The sequence below is a fragment of the Centrocercus urophasianus genome, unplaced genomic scaffold (assembly GCF_019232065.1).
Source record: "Centrocercus urophasianus isolate 14NV4802_14NV808 unplaced genomic scaffold, USGS_Curo_1.0 seq_24, whole genome shotgun sequence".
In the NCBI taxonomy this organism is placed as follows: domain Eukaryota; kingdom Metazoa; phylum Chordata; class Aves; order Galliformes; family Phasianidae; genus Centrocercus; species Centrocercus urophasianus.
In genome coordinates this window covers 138,964-154,445 of record NW_024884800.1, presented here as the reverse complement: position 1 = coordinate 154,445, position 15,482 = coordinate 138,964, and the positions used below count along the sequence as shown (strand labels likewise).

At 43.4% G+C, this 15,482-nt stretch overlaps 1 protein-coding gene across 4 annotated transcripts in view; it reads left to right on the top strand.

Annotated features, from left to right (window-relative positions):
- LOC122163730 (rho GTPase-activating protein 20-like) overlaps positions 1-15,222 on the top strand; it is a 30,649-nt gene extending 15,427 nt beyond the window's left edge. For all 4 annotated transcript variants that reach the window (XM_042825190.1, XM_042825188.1, XM_042825187.1 and 1 more), the window contains exons 3-15: positions 942-1,112; positions 1,764-1,913; positions 3,295-3,336; positions 3,998-4,082; positions 4,943-5,020; positions 6,016-6,082; positions 6,851-7,039; positions 7,478-7,653; positions 8,145-8,306; positions 9,593-9,702; positions 10,081-10,270; positions 10,899-11,013; positions 11,628-15,222. In XM_042825190.1, coding sequence (XP_042681124.1) covers positions 942-1,112; positions 1,764-1,913; positions 3,295-3,336; positions 3,998-4,082; positions 4,943-5,020; positions 6,016-6,082; positions 6,851-7,039; positions 7,478-7,653; positions 8,145-8,306; positions 9,593-9,702; positions 10,081-10,270; positions 10,899-11,013; positions 11,628-13,336 — 3,244 coding nt within the window. In that variant the 3' untranslated portion in view covers positions 13,337-15,222. The remainder of the gene's footprint in view (positions 1-941; positions 1,113-1,763; positions 1,914-3,294; positions 3,337-3,997; positions 4,083-4,942; positions 5,021-6,015; positions 6,083-6,850; positions 7,040-7,477; positions 7,654-8,144; positions 8,307-9,592; positions 9,703-10,080; positions 10,271-10,898; positions 11,014-11,627) is intronic.
- Positions 15,223-15,482: the final 260 nt, after the last annotated feature.

The window sequence follows — 15,482 nt, the reverse complement described above, 5'->3', positions numbered from 1 at the left end:
ATCTGAGTCTGTTAATAAGACTCAGCAAATGACTATTGATTGTTTGTTGAGCACAATCCCACTTGTAGAGTGAGGGTAGACCCAGGATTGTGTGGGACTTGTTTTATTGCCAACGCTGCCAACGACAACCAGGGAGCAGAGCACAGCTTGGCAGGACTGTACCCCCTGGGCGTGCTCTGGAAAGTGCTGAGATGTGAGCAAGAAGATAAACACATTGTGGAGTTTTTTCCGCCTGTGGAGAGCATAGAAAAAGGATCTGGTTCAATCTCAATGACTGCTTGCTGACTGCAATCAACATCTGTCAACTACTGTTGTGTTGTTGGGATGTTTGGGGTTTTTCCTGGGGGGGGAGGGAAATGGTCAGTATCTAAATCAATTGCAGAAGAAATGAAGTGTTGGGTTACAGCCATGTAAACCAGAATCAGATGGCTGGAAATAGCTGAATGCATGCGGTTCATTTTCTTTGTGCTACAGCCCTTGCACTGACAAACAGTTAGGTACAGATGGGAAACATGGACTGAAATGAAAAAGGAAGTCTCCATTCACATTCCCTCCCCATGCCTGGCTGAGCAGCGCTGAGAGCCGGGGACTGCCTTGGGTTTTCCTTGTTGACTTCCAGTCACAGCTCACATGCATGTGCAGGAAGTAAGTTTTTTGCGTGAGAAATGACTCAAAAAGAATATGCAAACAGCTTGACCGATCCAGATTCTGTGTAGACACTTAGGCAGTTTTCAATCTGTTAGAGGCTGGTAAAATTAATTGGGCAGAGGCAGACAAATGCAGTTCATAACTGAAAGAATTGGGGGCAGTGATGGGAGAAGCAGTGGGCTAATGCTTTGTTTCAAAATGGTCACCAGTTCAATTGCAAAACCTTGTGAGAAAAGCTGCTGATAAAGTAATATGATATATATATATATATATTTTTTTTTTTTTCCTTCCAGGGAAACTACACTCTCTTCTTCCCATTCAGACAATGGGCTGCCAAGTGGGATCTTTAGCAACCCAGGTTCCACATTCATCCTGGATGAGCGAGTACAGCTAACCGTGGGCTTGCAGACTCAGGAGAGACATTTGATCTTGTTCAGTGATATGCTGATCATTGCCAAGTCCAAGTAAGAGAAATCTGCACTTGCTCATTCCTGCTGGTGCGTGCTGTTGAAGCTGAGCCCTGCTCTATTTTTGGAGTAGGCATCAAAATATCTCTTCTTTACAAATATGGATCTAAAACTTTACATCCCCTCCTTTCACGTTGAGAAATTCCTCCTACTATTAATCTTTCACTCCATTTCCTGGAGGAGAAGGCTGTCTAATTGTTTCTGCCCTTTTCCTCTGTGGGATTTCTTGGAGAAATTGCGTAAGAACAGGGTAGTAAGAGAGTAGTAAGCACAGAAATTTGATTCTTGATCTCACTGTTTCTGTCAGTTTCACGTAATGTATATGTGAAGAACTTGGGTGACTTCAAACATTAGAAAGACAGGATAGGTTATAATTAGCTCAAATCATCACCTGCCTGTAGCTCTAATGAATCATATTGCCCCAAACCATAGCTGTCAGACTGGAGCCACCAACCACAAAGCTCACTTGCAAAACTTTCTTGCGGTGCCTCCACACACCCAGACATTTGGGTTTGTCTGGGTATCAGACAATTTCAGTCCTTCAATGTTTTGGAGGTTTGTTAATGTTGTTGCTGGTTGTAAGGCGGCGTGGCCAAACACTGAGGGTCTAGATATTAGAATATGAGAAAGTCATAATTTGAATTGCAGGTCTTCCTCCAGCCTGAAGTTCAAAAAGCAAGTGCACCTGAGTGAAGTTTGGACTGGCACATGTCTCAGTGAAGTAACAGAGAAGAAGATGAGTCCTGAGAATTCATTTGTTATCGGCTGGCCTACCATCAACTATGTCGTCACCTTCAGGTATTCCATCAGACCCCTCTTTTCAACCAGGCAGCTGCCCAAGTTTTCTGTGTATTAAGTGAAACAATGATTGAGAGTGCAGAGCCCTGAACTCTACCACAAAAACCTCCATCCGCAGTGAGTGAAGGATTCATATTAGACAGTGTGGTAGTAGTTTAAATATTGGAAGACAGCTGTCTTAAGAAAGTATCTGCAGGCTGGTCTCTGAGAGCCTTTTAAACTAGAGAACCAAGCCTTGAAATTGTTGTTATAACAAGGATTGGCCCCATTGTAGAATACACTGGAGTGCTACATCCAGATCAGCCATAGCAAACAAGGCTGTGCCATCGTGTATCCTACAAGCATGTTGTTTCTGTACCAACCAGCAGCCATTTCTGAAGGAGATCCTAGTTTAAGATTTTTTTTTCATTACAAAGGATAGTTTAGTTACATTACTGAAAAATTATAGGTGGCCTCTTGCCAGGATTAAATTCCTTTACTACTAGTGTAGAGCAGGCTGGATCACAGCCAGATCTTGTCCAAGTGCCATGTCAAAGACACCTGAACTCATAAGGCTTGCTGAAAGGCAGGTGACTTTTTATTAGCCTGAGCTCGGTCTAGGCTGGCAAAATTATGTCTAGAACTGGTATATCCACACTGAGCTCAGGTTGCTGCTAGTTCAGGCTTCTCTGCATCACACTCCTTTGTGAAGCAGAGAGGCCAGCACTTTTCAAGGGTCATTCTGACTACAGGAGTTCTCATGACTTTCAGCTAGGAAGAGCTGATCTAGCCTAATGCTTTTTTTATCTTGGTTCAGCTGTTCTAGTGGAAAAAGAAGTTAGAAGCGTACTCTAGTTTTGCACTTACTGCCTCATCGTGTCCAAGAGTCAGGGTGGTGTCTCCCAAGTGATGGGTTTCTGGCCTTAGGACTCATGCTCTGACATGCCAGCAGTCACTTGTCTTTTAATCCAAACTCAAAACCAATTCAGTTATTTCCTTCATGCTACTGAGGCCTGGGCAGTCCATGTTGGCAGTAGAACCTTACAGGAAGAACAGACATCGGAAGGAAAGTAATAATAGAAAGAAAATAGTAATTAAAGGTCTCTGGAAAAAATAATAAAGGCCCACAAGTTACGTTCACTCCAGCATCATAGAAAGACATTTGTTCCTTATCTGAATGTATGCGGCCCTGGGCAGGAAATACAGTCCAGTTTGTTTTGGGGGTTTTTTTGTCATTGTTGTTGAAATAGGACAGAAGCAGGAAAGGACTGTGCTTTTGTTCCAAGACTTTGCAGGAAGGAACTTTGACTTACAGCTATATATAGGTGAAACTGAGTAAAGTTTCCAAAGGTTGTTACCTACTCGGCACTCGTTTGATGATCTGCCTCCTTTTTATCTTCAGCTCAGCTGACGTAAAGAAGCAATGGCTGTCTGCATTACTGTGGTAAGTGACCCTTCTTACATTCTTTATCTGAGTGATTCCTCTACAGTCCTCAGAGGAAATCTGTTATGATATCAAATTGCCCTCTCCATTTTCATCACAGTAAGTGTGTAGCTGCTATTTGAAATGCCTGCCTTTGAAACCTGAATGTGGAATTCCAGTGTTGAAGCAAAACTAGTGTTTATAGGAAAGCTGAACAGTAAGATGTTGTTGGAGCATCTTTATTCCCTTGGAGATGGAGATTGACTTTCCTAATCGTGGTGGAAATGTCAGAAGTGGTACTGATTTTCTGGTTGTATTTCAAGGCATCCGGACATTCCAATCAGTTCTTTTTTAATGTTTTTATATGTTGTTTCCATTAGTATCCAGGTATAGAGAGGGGGAGACATTACCTCCTGATTTTTGTGGAATGCAGTAATGATCCAGAAATGATGGAAGGAGTCTTCCATCACTGTACAACGTGTACCTTGCATTGCAGTACTGCCATATGGGATTTTGCTTGTCTAGGGCCTCAGAGAAAGATAAAGAAGCCAGTAAGAGCACATGATCACTCTGTTGTTATTACTGTTGTAATTAATCTGTATTTATTATGGTGCCAAGGAGCTGATTCTTTGAGCCTCTTGTATCCAAACCTTAGGGCTCTTCCTTTTCCCTTGACTTTCAGGCATATCAGTGAAATGAAACAGAAAGAATATCTGAAGAACCTAACCCTTCAGATCTTTGTGCTGGATGCTGAAAACTGTTCTTCTGTAAGTAAAGCTAAGAAACGGGTTATTGGACCAATGCTGCATGGAAATCCATGGAATAGTGGAGGGAATGCAGGGCTGTGTTGCTGCTACTGCTATCCTTGTTTAGAGGGTGCCCATCTGTGCAGCTGCATACTTTCTGCTGGAAGCCCCCTCAGAGAATTTTGGTTTGGGAATCGTAAGATATAGAGACACTTATCTTAATGTTATTTTTGGCTTCTGCCATTTGTTCTGTTTTCATTTTGCTTCACTTCATAATTGGTGATATTTTGTGCCAGTGTGACCAGTAATTCTTATTTTCAGTGTAGTAAGTGGAGGATGTTGATCCTGAAAGAGTTGCTGGTTTGTTCTGAAATAATCTGCTGGAGTGTATTCTGGTCTCTTAACAGTGCATTTCTAGAGTTTACATTAAGCTTGGTAGTTCACTTATACCTTCTGGCAACTCTCCCCTCAGAGGGGAGCTGTGGGCACCCTTGATTTATTAGCATTGTGCCATGTTTACCCCTTCCAGTGACAATGGTACTACTTTCAGTTAAGTGCCAAAATGATTGAATACAGTATCTGAACACTACCCACTTCCTCTGTTTGTTTGTTTTTTGTTTTTTTACTGGATAAAGCCTTTGGGTGTTGTAAGGAATCAATGATAAATAAGTAGCTAAGAACAGTTTTCATAATGTATCACCTTCAACAATGATTCAATTCTAGTTCAAATTAGCAAGACACTTCTATGAATATTTAGTGAAGACAATCATAAGACAGATAAGTGATTTTTTTTTTTTGCTAAATTTTCAGGCTATAAGAAATATAACCGATCTACATACCTTCTTAATGGCTTCCTACATTTCCTCTGTTTTCCTTTCTAGACCACCACAGTCAATGTGTCCAATGTGGAAACTGCAGAGAGCGTGATGAAGAAGACACTTGTCCAGCTTGGACTTCCTGTAGGTGACTTGCAGGGACTGCCTGATGCTAGCTAGGGAAGCTGTCAGCATTGAGATTTTGGAACAGTACAGAGGTAGAGAAGTCTTTATTTGCTGCAGTTAACCATGAGGTTACTGATACTCACTGTGCTAGGAGCAATCTGTTTATGTGGCAGCAAAATTCTAAAAGCACAGACATGCATATGTTCCTATGGGAAGAAAAAAAGTCCTTCAGATTTCAAAGGACTTCCATGCTTGCTTAGGCTTGGGCCTAGCTTGTCAAAGAATTATTAATAGAGCTGTGAAATACTGAATGAATAAGTGATGTTATCAGAGGAGACTTTCCCATTGCAGCGATCTAGCAATTACACTGTTAGCTTTTACAGTGTCCAGTAGCACACCTAGGAAATTTGTGGAATATTTTGCTAAAATAGTCCTGGAAAATCTTATTCTCATTCTGTAATATGAAAATCACTTCTGTTCTGTCATGCTTACACATACTTCTGAAAACAAGTGCCTCGCTGTGCTCTGTAATATTCCAGTCTTGAGATAGACTACTATTTCTCACCTCTCTTCAGCTTGCAGAACACACGATCCCAATACATCATACAAGGATGGCTGTGCTGCTGCATGCGAGGGAAGATGGAGAATAGCTGGTACCACACACTAAAAGCATTGGCCTTTTGAGGCTCAAAGTGGCCCCACATTCTGTGCCCTCCATGTGCAGTGAGGAGCACCAGAGCACCAACACTATTGAGAAAGCACAGTGACTTGACTGGTAGTGCTTTGCTTGTTGCATCAAGAGATTTCTTCAGTCAGAGCCTACTGAGTGAACAGTCAGGAAACCATTGTGTGGTTTTGCATCCCCGTGGCTCTCAGTATGTTCCTCTGAACCTTTATTCTTCCACTCTCATACAAAGTGACTGAGAGCAGCCTTCCCTCCCAGCCATGTGCCTGTCCAGGAGTTCCTTCCCCTTCAGCTGATATTTTTCTCTTATCTGTTCTTCAACCATCAGGATAGGACAAGTGACTACCATCTCTGGGTGATCTCAGGAAAAGATGACCCTGCTTACCCTCTCATTGGTATGAGCTCTCCTGTTTTCTTTAAATTCTAGCACCATAGAAATAAGTGAAAAATGACTCAGGTATATGTGGCAGAGAAATCTCACGAACAGTGTGAAGAAATAGGGCAATTTGTCCCAAGCTGTTAGATGTATTTTAACTGCATCTTGCTTCTCTGATACATGTATCAGTTGTTCAGCTGTTGCTCAGACTGCTGTCCTGCTGCATGCTACATATTCATGCCAAACAAGTCATCCCAAGACTACATTGTATTTTCAGTTATAACCCAATAAACACGTGGTGAGGCTGCCCGAGAAATGAGTGCTTTCTTATTAAAGAGATCTAGCTCCAAAGACCACACAATCATTTTAAAACCATCATTTTGGGGTTTCTTACACTGCACATTTGTTTATTTGTGGGTGTTTATTGGTATTTTCTAGACTGTCGTAGTGGGGTAACTCTAGCACAAAGTAATGCTTACAAGATGTTTTTGGTGTAATGGGGCTCATAAGTCTACTGTAGTGGTTTGTTGCATGATGTTCTTTAAAACTGCTAATGGGGAGTGATTGTCCAGGTTTAACTTGCTGAATTTAACTTGTAAAGCAATGATCATAAATGCACAAGTGCATCCTGGCCTCTTCAGCCCTCAGGTGGAGGTTTCTAGCAGCATTGTTTAGAGGCCCAATTGGAGTGGCAGCCATTGGCTGTGACTGCTTCCTCCTGCCCAGATTTGGAGTTGTTTGCACATCTGCAATTGACTTGCTTTTTACACACCTCTCTGCTCAACAGGGCACGAACATCCGTTCAGCATCGCGTTAAACTGTCTCCGGGACTCTGCTGACCAGCAACAAGGAACTCACAATCACACCCTCCTGCTTGATGGGACAGAGGCATCCTTCACAGAGCAGCTCCCAAAAGAGAAACAATGTCAGTTTGTCCTGAAACCCAGGCTCCAAGCTCCAGTGCAGCTGAGGAGGGGTAAGAGCTGCAGGAGTGCCTTAACCAGGATGAGATTTTGCTGTTTTCACTGTCAGTGCCAAACTCTTCCTAGCACTGTATGCATAGCCTTGAGTTGCACTCATGCTTGATTGCATGTGTAAAGGACACGATTGCAGAAGTGCTAAATTTGTCAGTGAAGACATTCAGTCCTTGATTAACTTTCAGTTGCAGGCTATACATGGATTTCATAGATTCCCTGAAGAACAGTGAGTTAATAAGAGTTTCGCTGATGACTGAGAGATGAACAGGTGGCTTAACTGCCATGTATCCCCTGACCACCCTCATTAACAGTGTAGTTATTATCCACGAGATGGTAGAAAGTCCTTGGTTTGCTCAGATCTCTGCCTCTGCTGCAAGTCAGTCACTGTCCAGCAGAAATGATAGCCATGTGTGTAATGAAGGTATGTTTTCTTTTAGAGTCACTGCAGAAGCACACCAAGAGGAAGAAGTCTTTGATTGACTGGGCCCTGCGGCGCAGCACCAGTGCATCCACAGACAGCCCTCCTTCGCAGTCACCTACCACCCCACAGAAACTCTTTGGCATGTCTCTGTCCTCTGTCTGCCCTGACGGGATCCTTCCCAAGCCAATCATGGTAAGGAGTAGTTTAGGCTGTTGACATGAATGCAATGTGTTTAGCCAAGAATTTAAAGTCATTTGTGATGTTTACAAGGACTGGCTTGAGAAGATCAACGTTTGCCCATGATTCAGATCTAACTCAGTAGCATGAGTAAAAACTGCATAAGCTGTGTCACTTGTGTGGATATCCATCCTGTTCCAATGGGATTTTCCAGCGAGACCATCACAAGTGAAGAAGGAACAGTGTCAGTGTACCATGATATATAGCCTGAATCTCATTTGACCAATTTGTCCATTGATCTCTCACCTGCCAAAGGATAGGAGCACTTGTGTATACTTGCAACTTAGCTGTTAGACTCTTGTCCCTGGTCAGGTCATGACGAACCTCTCGTATATCTGTCCTCTTTCCAGTGCTGACCAGCTCTTATGCAGTTATAATATATGAGATATAAGGTAAACAACAGGGTGAAGTGTTTGGCTCTTATGAATAATTGAGCTTTCTCTTAGGATATGCTGTTTCTGCTGTACCATGAAGGTCCCTCTACTAGGGGCATTTTCAGACGTTCTGCCAATGCCAAGACTTGCAAGGAATTGAAGGAGAAGCTAAACTCTGGAGATGATGTCCGGGTGGACGGAGAGTCGGTCTTTGTGGCTGCAGCTGTCATCACGGTGTGTTTGGCCAAGTAACTGCTATCTCAGCTAATCACGCCTTCCTTCTTTCAGTAAGGAAGCAAGATGTATCTTTACAGAGAGGAAAGATTGCAGGCAGGGCGCTGTAGGGGCTGTTGCACAAAATATTTTCTATTGAGGCACATTCTCAGCTGGTGGCTTCACTCATCTATGTGCACGAAGTTATCTGTCTGACTTGATGGAGGTTGCTTTAACATTCAGGTATGTTCAGTAGCCCTCTTGCCAATGTTTCATTTTGCACCTTTATTGTACAAAGCAGCCTCCAGCAGCAGATATAGTAGTATTTACTTCCTAGATAACCATGGCTTCTATCTAGAAGTTATCTCACATCAAATACTCTGACAACCTGAACTCAGCAATTCAGATGCTACACATATGCACTGCCACAGAGTCCTCTGATGTCAGAAGAACAATTGCTCTGTGTCCTTTTCTAGACGCACACAAGAGAGTGGAGGGAGATGTAGATGTTCTCAAAGGCCCCTTCCAATATAAGATATTTTGTGATCTTACGTTGGAGGATAAGTGCCATTTGACTGCAGCTGCTCTGCACTGCCCACAGAGAGGCCATTCTCAAAGGAGGCAGTTAGAGTCAGAGCCTTCACTCTCTGATCAGATGGCAAGTGAGAAGGAAAACCCCTACCAAGTCTGAGCAGAGACGTTGTGTTGAATGGGGAATTGTGGTAAGACTCAAGTTTTAATAGGAAAAAGCCTAGCGTTTGTATGGTCAAACATGCTTTAAATCTTGTCAGGTTTAACCTGATCTGTTAAAACTGGTCAGAACCAGTCAGATCTTTGGGAACTGAAGTGCTAAAAAAACCCCTTGCCAGTAGTTTTTGCTGCCCTAATATAAAAGGCTGTCAGACATATTACAAGGCAAGGCATATGTTAAGTTCTTGCAAAGTCCTCTCAGAAAAACGGCAGTCCTTATTGATTAGAAATATTTCAAACAGAACTACGCATAGCCTTGAATAGCAGTCCTTGCTCTAATATAGTAGAGATCAACCCTGTTCTGGTGAGGGGAAACGCACGAGGGCTGGCTGTTTACTCTTTTCTGCCGTAAACTATAGACACAGTTTGGTAATGCTGCAAGTGAAGAGCCTTGAGGACAGCTTGGTGAAAACGGGGAGGGAAGGAGAAATGTATCTGTGTCTCATTTCATTTTATCTTCTGCTTAATATGAATAAATATTGACTATATACATAGTGAAACCAAATCAAGGAAATTAAAACTGACCAGACTGCTCTGCATGTATATATTTAATTCAGGATTTTCTCCGAAATATACCTGACAGTGTTCTATCCTCAGACATGCACGGACTGTGGATGGAAGCTGTGGATACAGAAAATCGGGCACATAAGATTGAAACTATCAAAAGGTTTGTAAAATCCTTTAAGGATTATTTTGGTGGAGAAGTGGGAGTGTAGGGCTCTAACTGTAGACTTGTCCTCGTGGAGACTCCTGTTGCTGCTCCAGGTCGCAGTGGAGCCATTGCTGATTGCCAGTATCACAGATCAAAGCATTTTCCTTTCAGTTGTCTTTTGGTAACGTTTCTAACCCACAAAAAAATCTTTAGAAATCTGTTTTTTGATGACCATTTCAAGTGAGAACAATCAAACTGATAAATAGCAATAATTCAGCCAACAGAAATACCTCAGATATTAGTGAAATTAAATCTCTTACTATTGTGACTCCAGTATTTGAAGAATGGATTTTTGTGAACAGTGCTGTTTTTCTGTTACCACTCCCGGAACAGCTTGGTCAGTCAGCTCCCAGAGGCCAACCTGGTCTTACTCAGACACCTCTTTGGAGTCCTTCATCACATTGAGCAGAATTCCGTTGTGAATCAGATGAATGCGTTTAACCTGGCTCTTTGCATAGCACCCAATATGCTGTGGCTACCTAGTCCCACAGGGCCCGAGGAGGAAAGCAGGTCTACAAAGAAGGTAATATTTCATAGGTTTGGTCTCATAATTGTCTTCCTCTTTTACGATTTTTATTTATGGGCTCTGTATTTTGTAGGCTGAAGGGAGGCACAGTATCAGTGATATTGCCAGCTGAGTGGCACCTGGGCTTCACCCTTTCCCCTGTGCAGTTATGCTCAAGTTAGTGGAGCAATTCAGCCACACAGATTATGTAGGGTAGAAAAGGAAGCTGTGATTGTTTTACCAGCTGAAATTCCCTTCAGGACAATCATGCTAAGGGAAGATGGGGCAGCTGGAGTTAGATATTGCTGTTTCATCTGAATGTAAAGCTATCCTGCAGTGATAATGTATGCACTAAACATGGTGGAGGACAGGAGTCCTTGCTTGTAGTTTGTTACTGATAACAAGGAAAAACATAGAATGTGCCATGCCTGGCTCGCTGCTCCAGTTCACAAAGTTCATATCCTTGCCTCAGGTGTAGTTAATACAGAAGTATTACTGTGTTCCGAGCAGCTTTTTGAACAAAAGATTCTGTAGGAAATTATATATTTTTGAAATAAAAAGGAACTTTGGGGGAATTGCTTGAATTGCATTATTTACCTAGTTATGTATTCATTGCACTGACTTTGTAAATCTTTGTCTTTGCCAGGTAGCCATGTTAGTACAGTTTCTGATTGAAAACTCGGCAGAGATTTTTGGAGGTGACATTGCTTCCTTGTTTCAAAGACCGGACAAAAATTCCACAAACTCAGAGAGATCTCTGGGTAAGCTGGTGGCATTCTATCTTCAAGACATTGTTAAAACCTTTTTAATAGGTGAACTCTTAATGCAAAGTAGTTTGTTTCTCCTTCATCTCTGCCAAAGAAGTGTTGAAAAAACAGCTGGTTTTGTGGGTTGGTTTGTTTGTTTGTTTTCCCTTTCCCCGTCAGGCATGGCCAAGAAAGGGGAAAGCAGAGGGCTGAATTCTCACAACTTAAATATATCCCTGAACATGGGACTTTATCTGTGGCTGTTCAACCTATTCTGGTCATTCCAGACTAAAGTACCAGCACAAGAATTTATTGTAGCCTTAGTGATGGCATGTCCCAGCAATGTTTTCTTCCAGACTAATTATGTAGGTCCAAACAAAATGGTTGAATGGAAGAGAATCACTTTTCTATTGACTATGCTGTGGATGCAGGCTAGTGGTGAAAGCTTAAGTTGTCAAGCCAAAAACATTTATTTTGTGCCCAGACTTGGTTTAGTCCTTGGGAAAAATAATGGATCATCTTTGATTTCCTCTTTACAAAGTAGAGTTGGTAATATTTCTTATGCCTTGGCTGTAAGGTACTGTGTGGAGTTAAGAGATGCAGACAATTGATTGTGTTTTCTACTCTAGGCATGGCTCAGAATGATGACTCCTCTGATGAGCTGGAATTCTCTGCTTATGACCTGGAAAGACCAAAGCATTGCCTGATATCTAAAACAGATGACGTTTTTGAACCACCCAGTGGCTTGTTACTTGAAGAGCAAGAAGACTGGGACTTGTTCAGTGAGATCACAGCCTGCTACCAAAGCAAAACCCAGAAGGATGCCAGTGCAGACAGCTACGAGCTCTTAGAAGAGGAGGGTTCCTTCTGCTCCATAGGCTCAATACGCTCACTTAGCCCAGCCAGGGACCGGTGCTCATCAGAGCCCAGTGTCTGTCTTAGCTCCCAGCTTCCTGCTCAGAGCCATGAGCCAGTGGCTCGCCAGTCTAGCTGTGATGCCACCATCATGCACAGTCACACGGGCTACATCCACAGACTTAAGCAACTGCAAGTGGAGAGCCAGAAGTTGATTGATGAAGGCCTTAGCACTGGGGCTAATAAAGCCAGGCAGAATTTGTGGCAGTCACCTCAGACCAGCTCTAAGGTAAAGAAGCCCAGCTTTCAGAAATCTAACCTGTCCAACAGGTCCAGCTTCTCTAGCCTGTCCTCTACCACTACATCTCCATCTGCATCCTCACTTAGCTCCCTAGACAGTGCTTTCTCATACTGTTCGGAGTCATCAGCTGTTAGTCCTACAGATGTCTCCTCCCTGTCATTTATGTTTGGCACATCTGCCAGGCTTCATGCTGTGTCTCCCAAGATTGCCAGGAAGTCCCCAAAAGAGTGGCACAAGTCCTTCACCTCTCCTGTGCCTTTACAGCCATGTGACCTAGACAGTTTCTGTGACTATGAACCCAAGGCTGTAGAGAGCAGACATTGTTCTGGGGAGAGGAAAAGCTTTCTTTCTGGCAGCAGAGCTGCAGTGGGGAGCCCAGCAGCTGACACTGACTGGGAAAAGGAGGAGAGACAGCTGAGATTTGTGGGGGTGCCTGACCTGAAGCTCCAAAGCCTGGATTATCCCAATGAGCTAGAACAAAATTCTGAGCCTTCATCTGATGACCTAGCCAGCAAGAAATTCCTGCAGATCAACCAGCAGCAGCACAGGGAGAAGGTAGTGAAGCACATTGAAATCAGAAGTGTTGATGCCTGCTCTCCAAGCCAGGAAGGCCTGAAGCGCACCAAGATAACTTTTTACATGGCCCCAAAAAAAGAATATTACTGGGGATTGCCAGTGGAAGAGGAGAGGTCCTCAGCAAATACCAGCAGCCCTAATGAGCAAAGCACATCTAAAGGCTTGCAGTCTGTGAGAGTCCATATCCCCCAGACAGTGTTTTATGGGCAGAATACACCCCTTGTTCTGCAGTCTGCCTCCAGGCAGCTCCACTGTGAATCAACAATCCTGTCCTCACGAGCAAGGCACAAAGAGAACTTCCACAATGCCTCCACTCCGAAGGAGCTGGAGAGCAAGCCAGTGGGGGAGGTACCGGTGCCAAACCCGAGCGAGGGGATCAACACGTTCAGCCACACCATCCATATCATCCTCCCTGCTTCCATTCAACGCACCGTCAGGGAATATTTCAAACACGATGAAACCAAGACCTGTCCCATGGCTGAGGCAGAAGCAGTGGAGAATGAACTTGTTCGGAGCAGGATGGAGTGGCTCAGGAGGCAGCCACTGTCAGAAATGGCTGCTGAGGAATGTGATGCAGTGGCGTTCGCGGAAGAGACGTTTGTCTAGGGAGAGGGCTGTGGGAGGACTGAGTTTTGTGTGCGTGGGTGTATGAGCAGCAGAAAATATTCTGATCAAGGTGTGAAGAATCTAGTGGGCTGTGTTGAGCAGTGAGCGTAAAGTGGCACTAATGTGTATGTAATGTTGGGGTTTGCAGTTCATTTTGGTTGGGTTGTGAGTGGTGTTCTTTTTCTACTTGAGATACTTCACCAAGGGGACTGATTGCCACCAGCCTGTCTCTGAATTTGCTGAGGTTATCTCTATTTGAAGCAGAAAAGGAGAAACTCTGCTTTATTTTCTTCAGTCACTGATGTGTACAGATGACTGCAGAACATGGGCAGCAACTTTTCCAGCAGAATTAGTTAAATTTTAAACTTGCATAAATAGTTCCGCTGTTCCCTGATCATCATCACCATTCATCCCAAAGGAGATTCTTCACCTCCATTCCAGAAATCACGACTTCTCTCTGTTTATCTTCCCTTTGTCCCTTAGGGGTAGAACTGTGTGCATTACTACTCGATGCTGGACTCCAGATAGACCAAATAGAGCCCAAAGCCCAGCTTTCACCAACAGACAACATCCAAGATCCTTTAATTTTATTTTATTTTTTCCAGTTAATTGTTGATTCTCATGATTTGGCAGATCCACCATTACTCTGAAGGACTGTAGCTCTGTCACTTCAACAGAGCTATGGCTGTTTCACTTCTTTGGCATCCTCTGGGAACACCTGAGCCTTCCCATCCTACTAAGAGGTGATATCTTTTCTGTAACTGAGGATGGAAGTTCAGAATGACCTTTCCAGAGGCAATGTGGATGGAGATCATAATCAAATTCCTAGTTATGCTGGAAGGGGCCCAAGCAGGAGTTGGTTTTAGCATGAAGTCATGGTGTTGTGGAAGTAGTCAGGAAAGCCATGAAGAGGGTGCTGCAGCAAAAGTCCCATCGGGCTAGGAATCTCTCAGACAGTCTAATAAACTGAGATTGTTCAGGCCTTAATAGCACTGCTAAAGCTGCGTCAGAGAAATGCATTCCTACTCATCAAAATGCTCTGCCCAGTGTAGTCTAGCAGAGTTAATTATGGAGAAGTGCCAGGCAAGCATGTGACAGAAGGCTGCTTTATGTCACTACTTAAAACATGCAGCCAGAGGGCTCTTATACCATTGTTGTGATGCTACTCAGGACAATGCTTAGAGTAACTTTTGCCATGATGGGACTTAAGAGGACTGTGGTGCTGCAAGCTGAGCTCTAAAGTAAGCAGAGAGCACCACAGTTGTTAGATAGAATTTAAGAAAATGATGGAAGAAGTCTCAAAGATGGAAAAGCTCAGGATACATCATTCTCTTAGGGAGACAGCCCTTTTTCTAAGCTAACAGTGAGTGGGTAAAAGACAGAAGAAATACATGAATCTTAGTGATCAAGTGGTAGTCCTTCTGAAGTACCTCTTTGCAAGTTGCTGAGTGCATGCCACCACCATACTTGAGGGTTGCTTGATACCCACTCTTATTCAGCCCTTGCATAGAGGGAAAACCACATCTGTAAATGACCAAGAACTCTGCAGTTGCTGCTCACTATTTGTGCCTGGGAACTTGTCCAGCACTCCGGATTCACACTCTGTGATTCCCATGGAGATGGAGGGAAGCCTAGAGTGCACATCACAAGGTGTACAGAAAATATTTTGTCATGTGCAAAGTGTTCAACTCTCAGGTGCTGTCTCTGTCCCATCTCACTGTGGTGGGCCTTGTATGATGAGCGGTGTATATAGTTGTAGTGCAACCCCCCTGCTATCATTTTCCTCACACAGACACTAAAGATGTGCAGTATTGTTTTTGGTTTTTTTTTTCCCCAGACCTATGGTTGTAATTATTTGAATAAAAGAGGCACAGGTTTGTTTGCAAGATAGTGATTGCCTTTTGTTCCCCTTGCTCCTACTTTCCCCTCCTTTCTGTGCTTGTTTAGTACTGCTTGCAAAAGACCAAAGCAGACTGTAAAGCACGTGCTTCCCCCTACCACGACCTGCAAGGGTGTCCTGTGCTGACAAGGAACTCTCTGCCGTCTGTATTTCTCTGTAGCCATCCTTATTTGAGGGTCTCCTTCAGAGAAACAGGCACAAACAGCACCAAAGAGAAGGCAGCGGATAATTTTACTACTGTTTTAA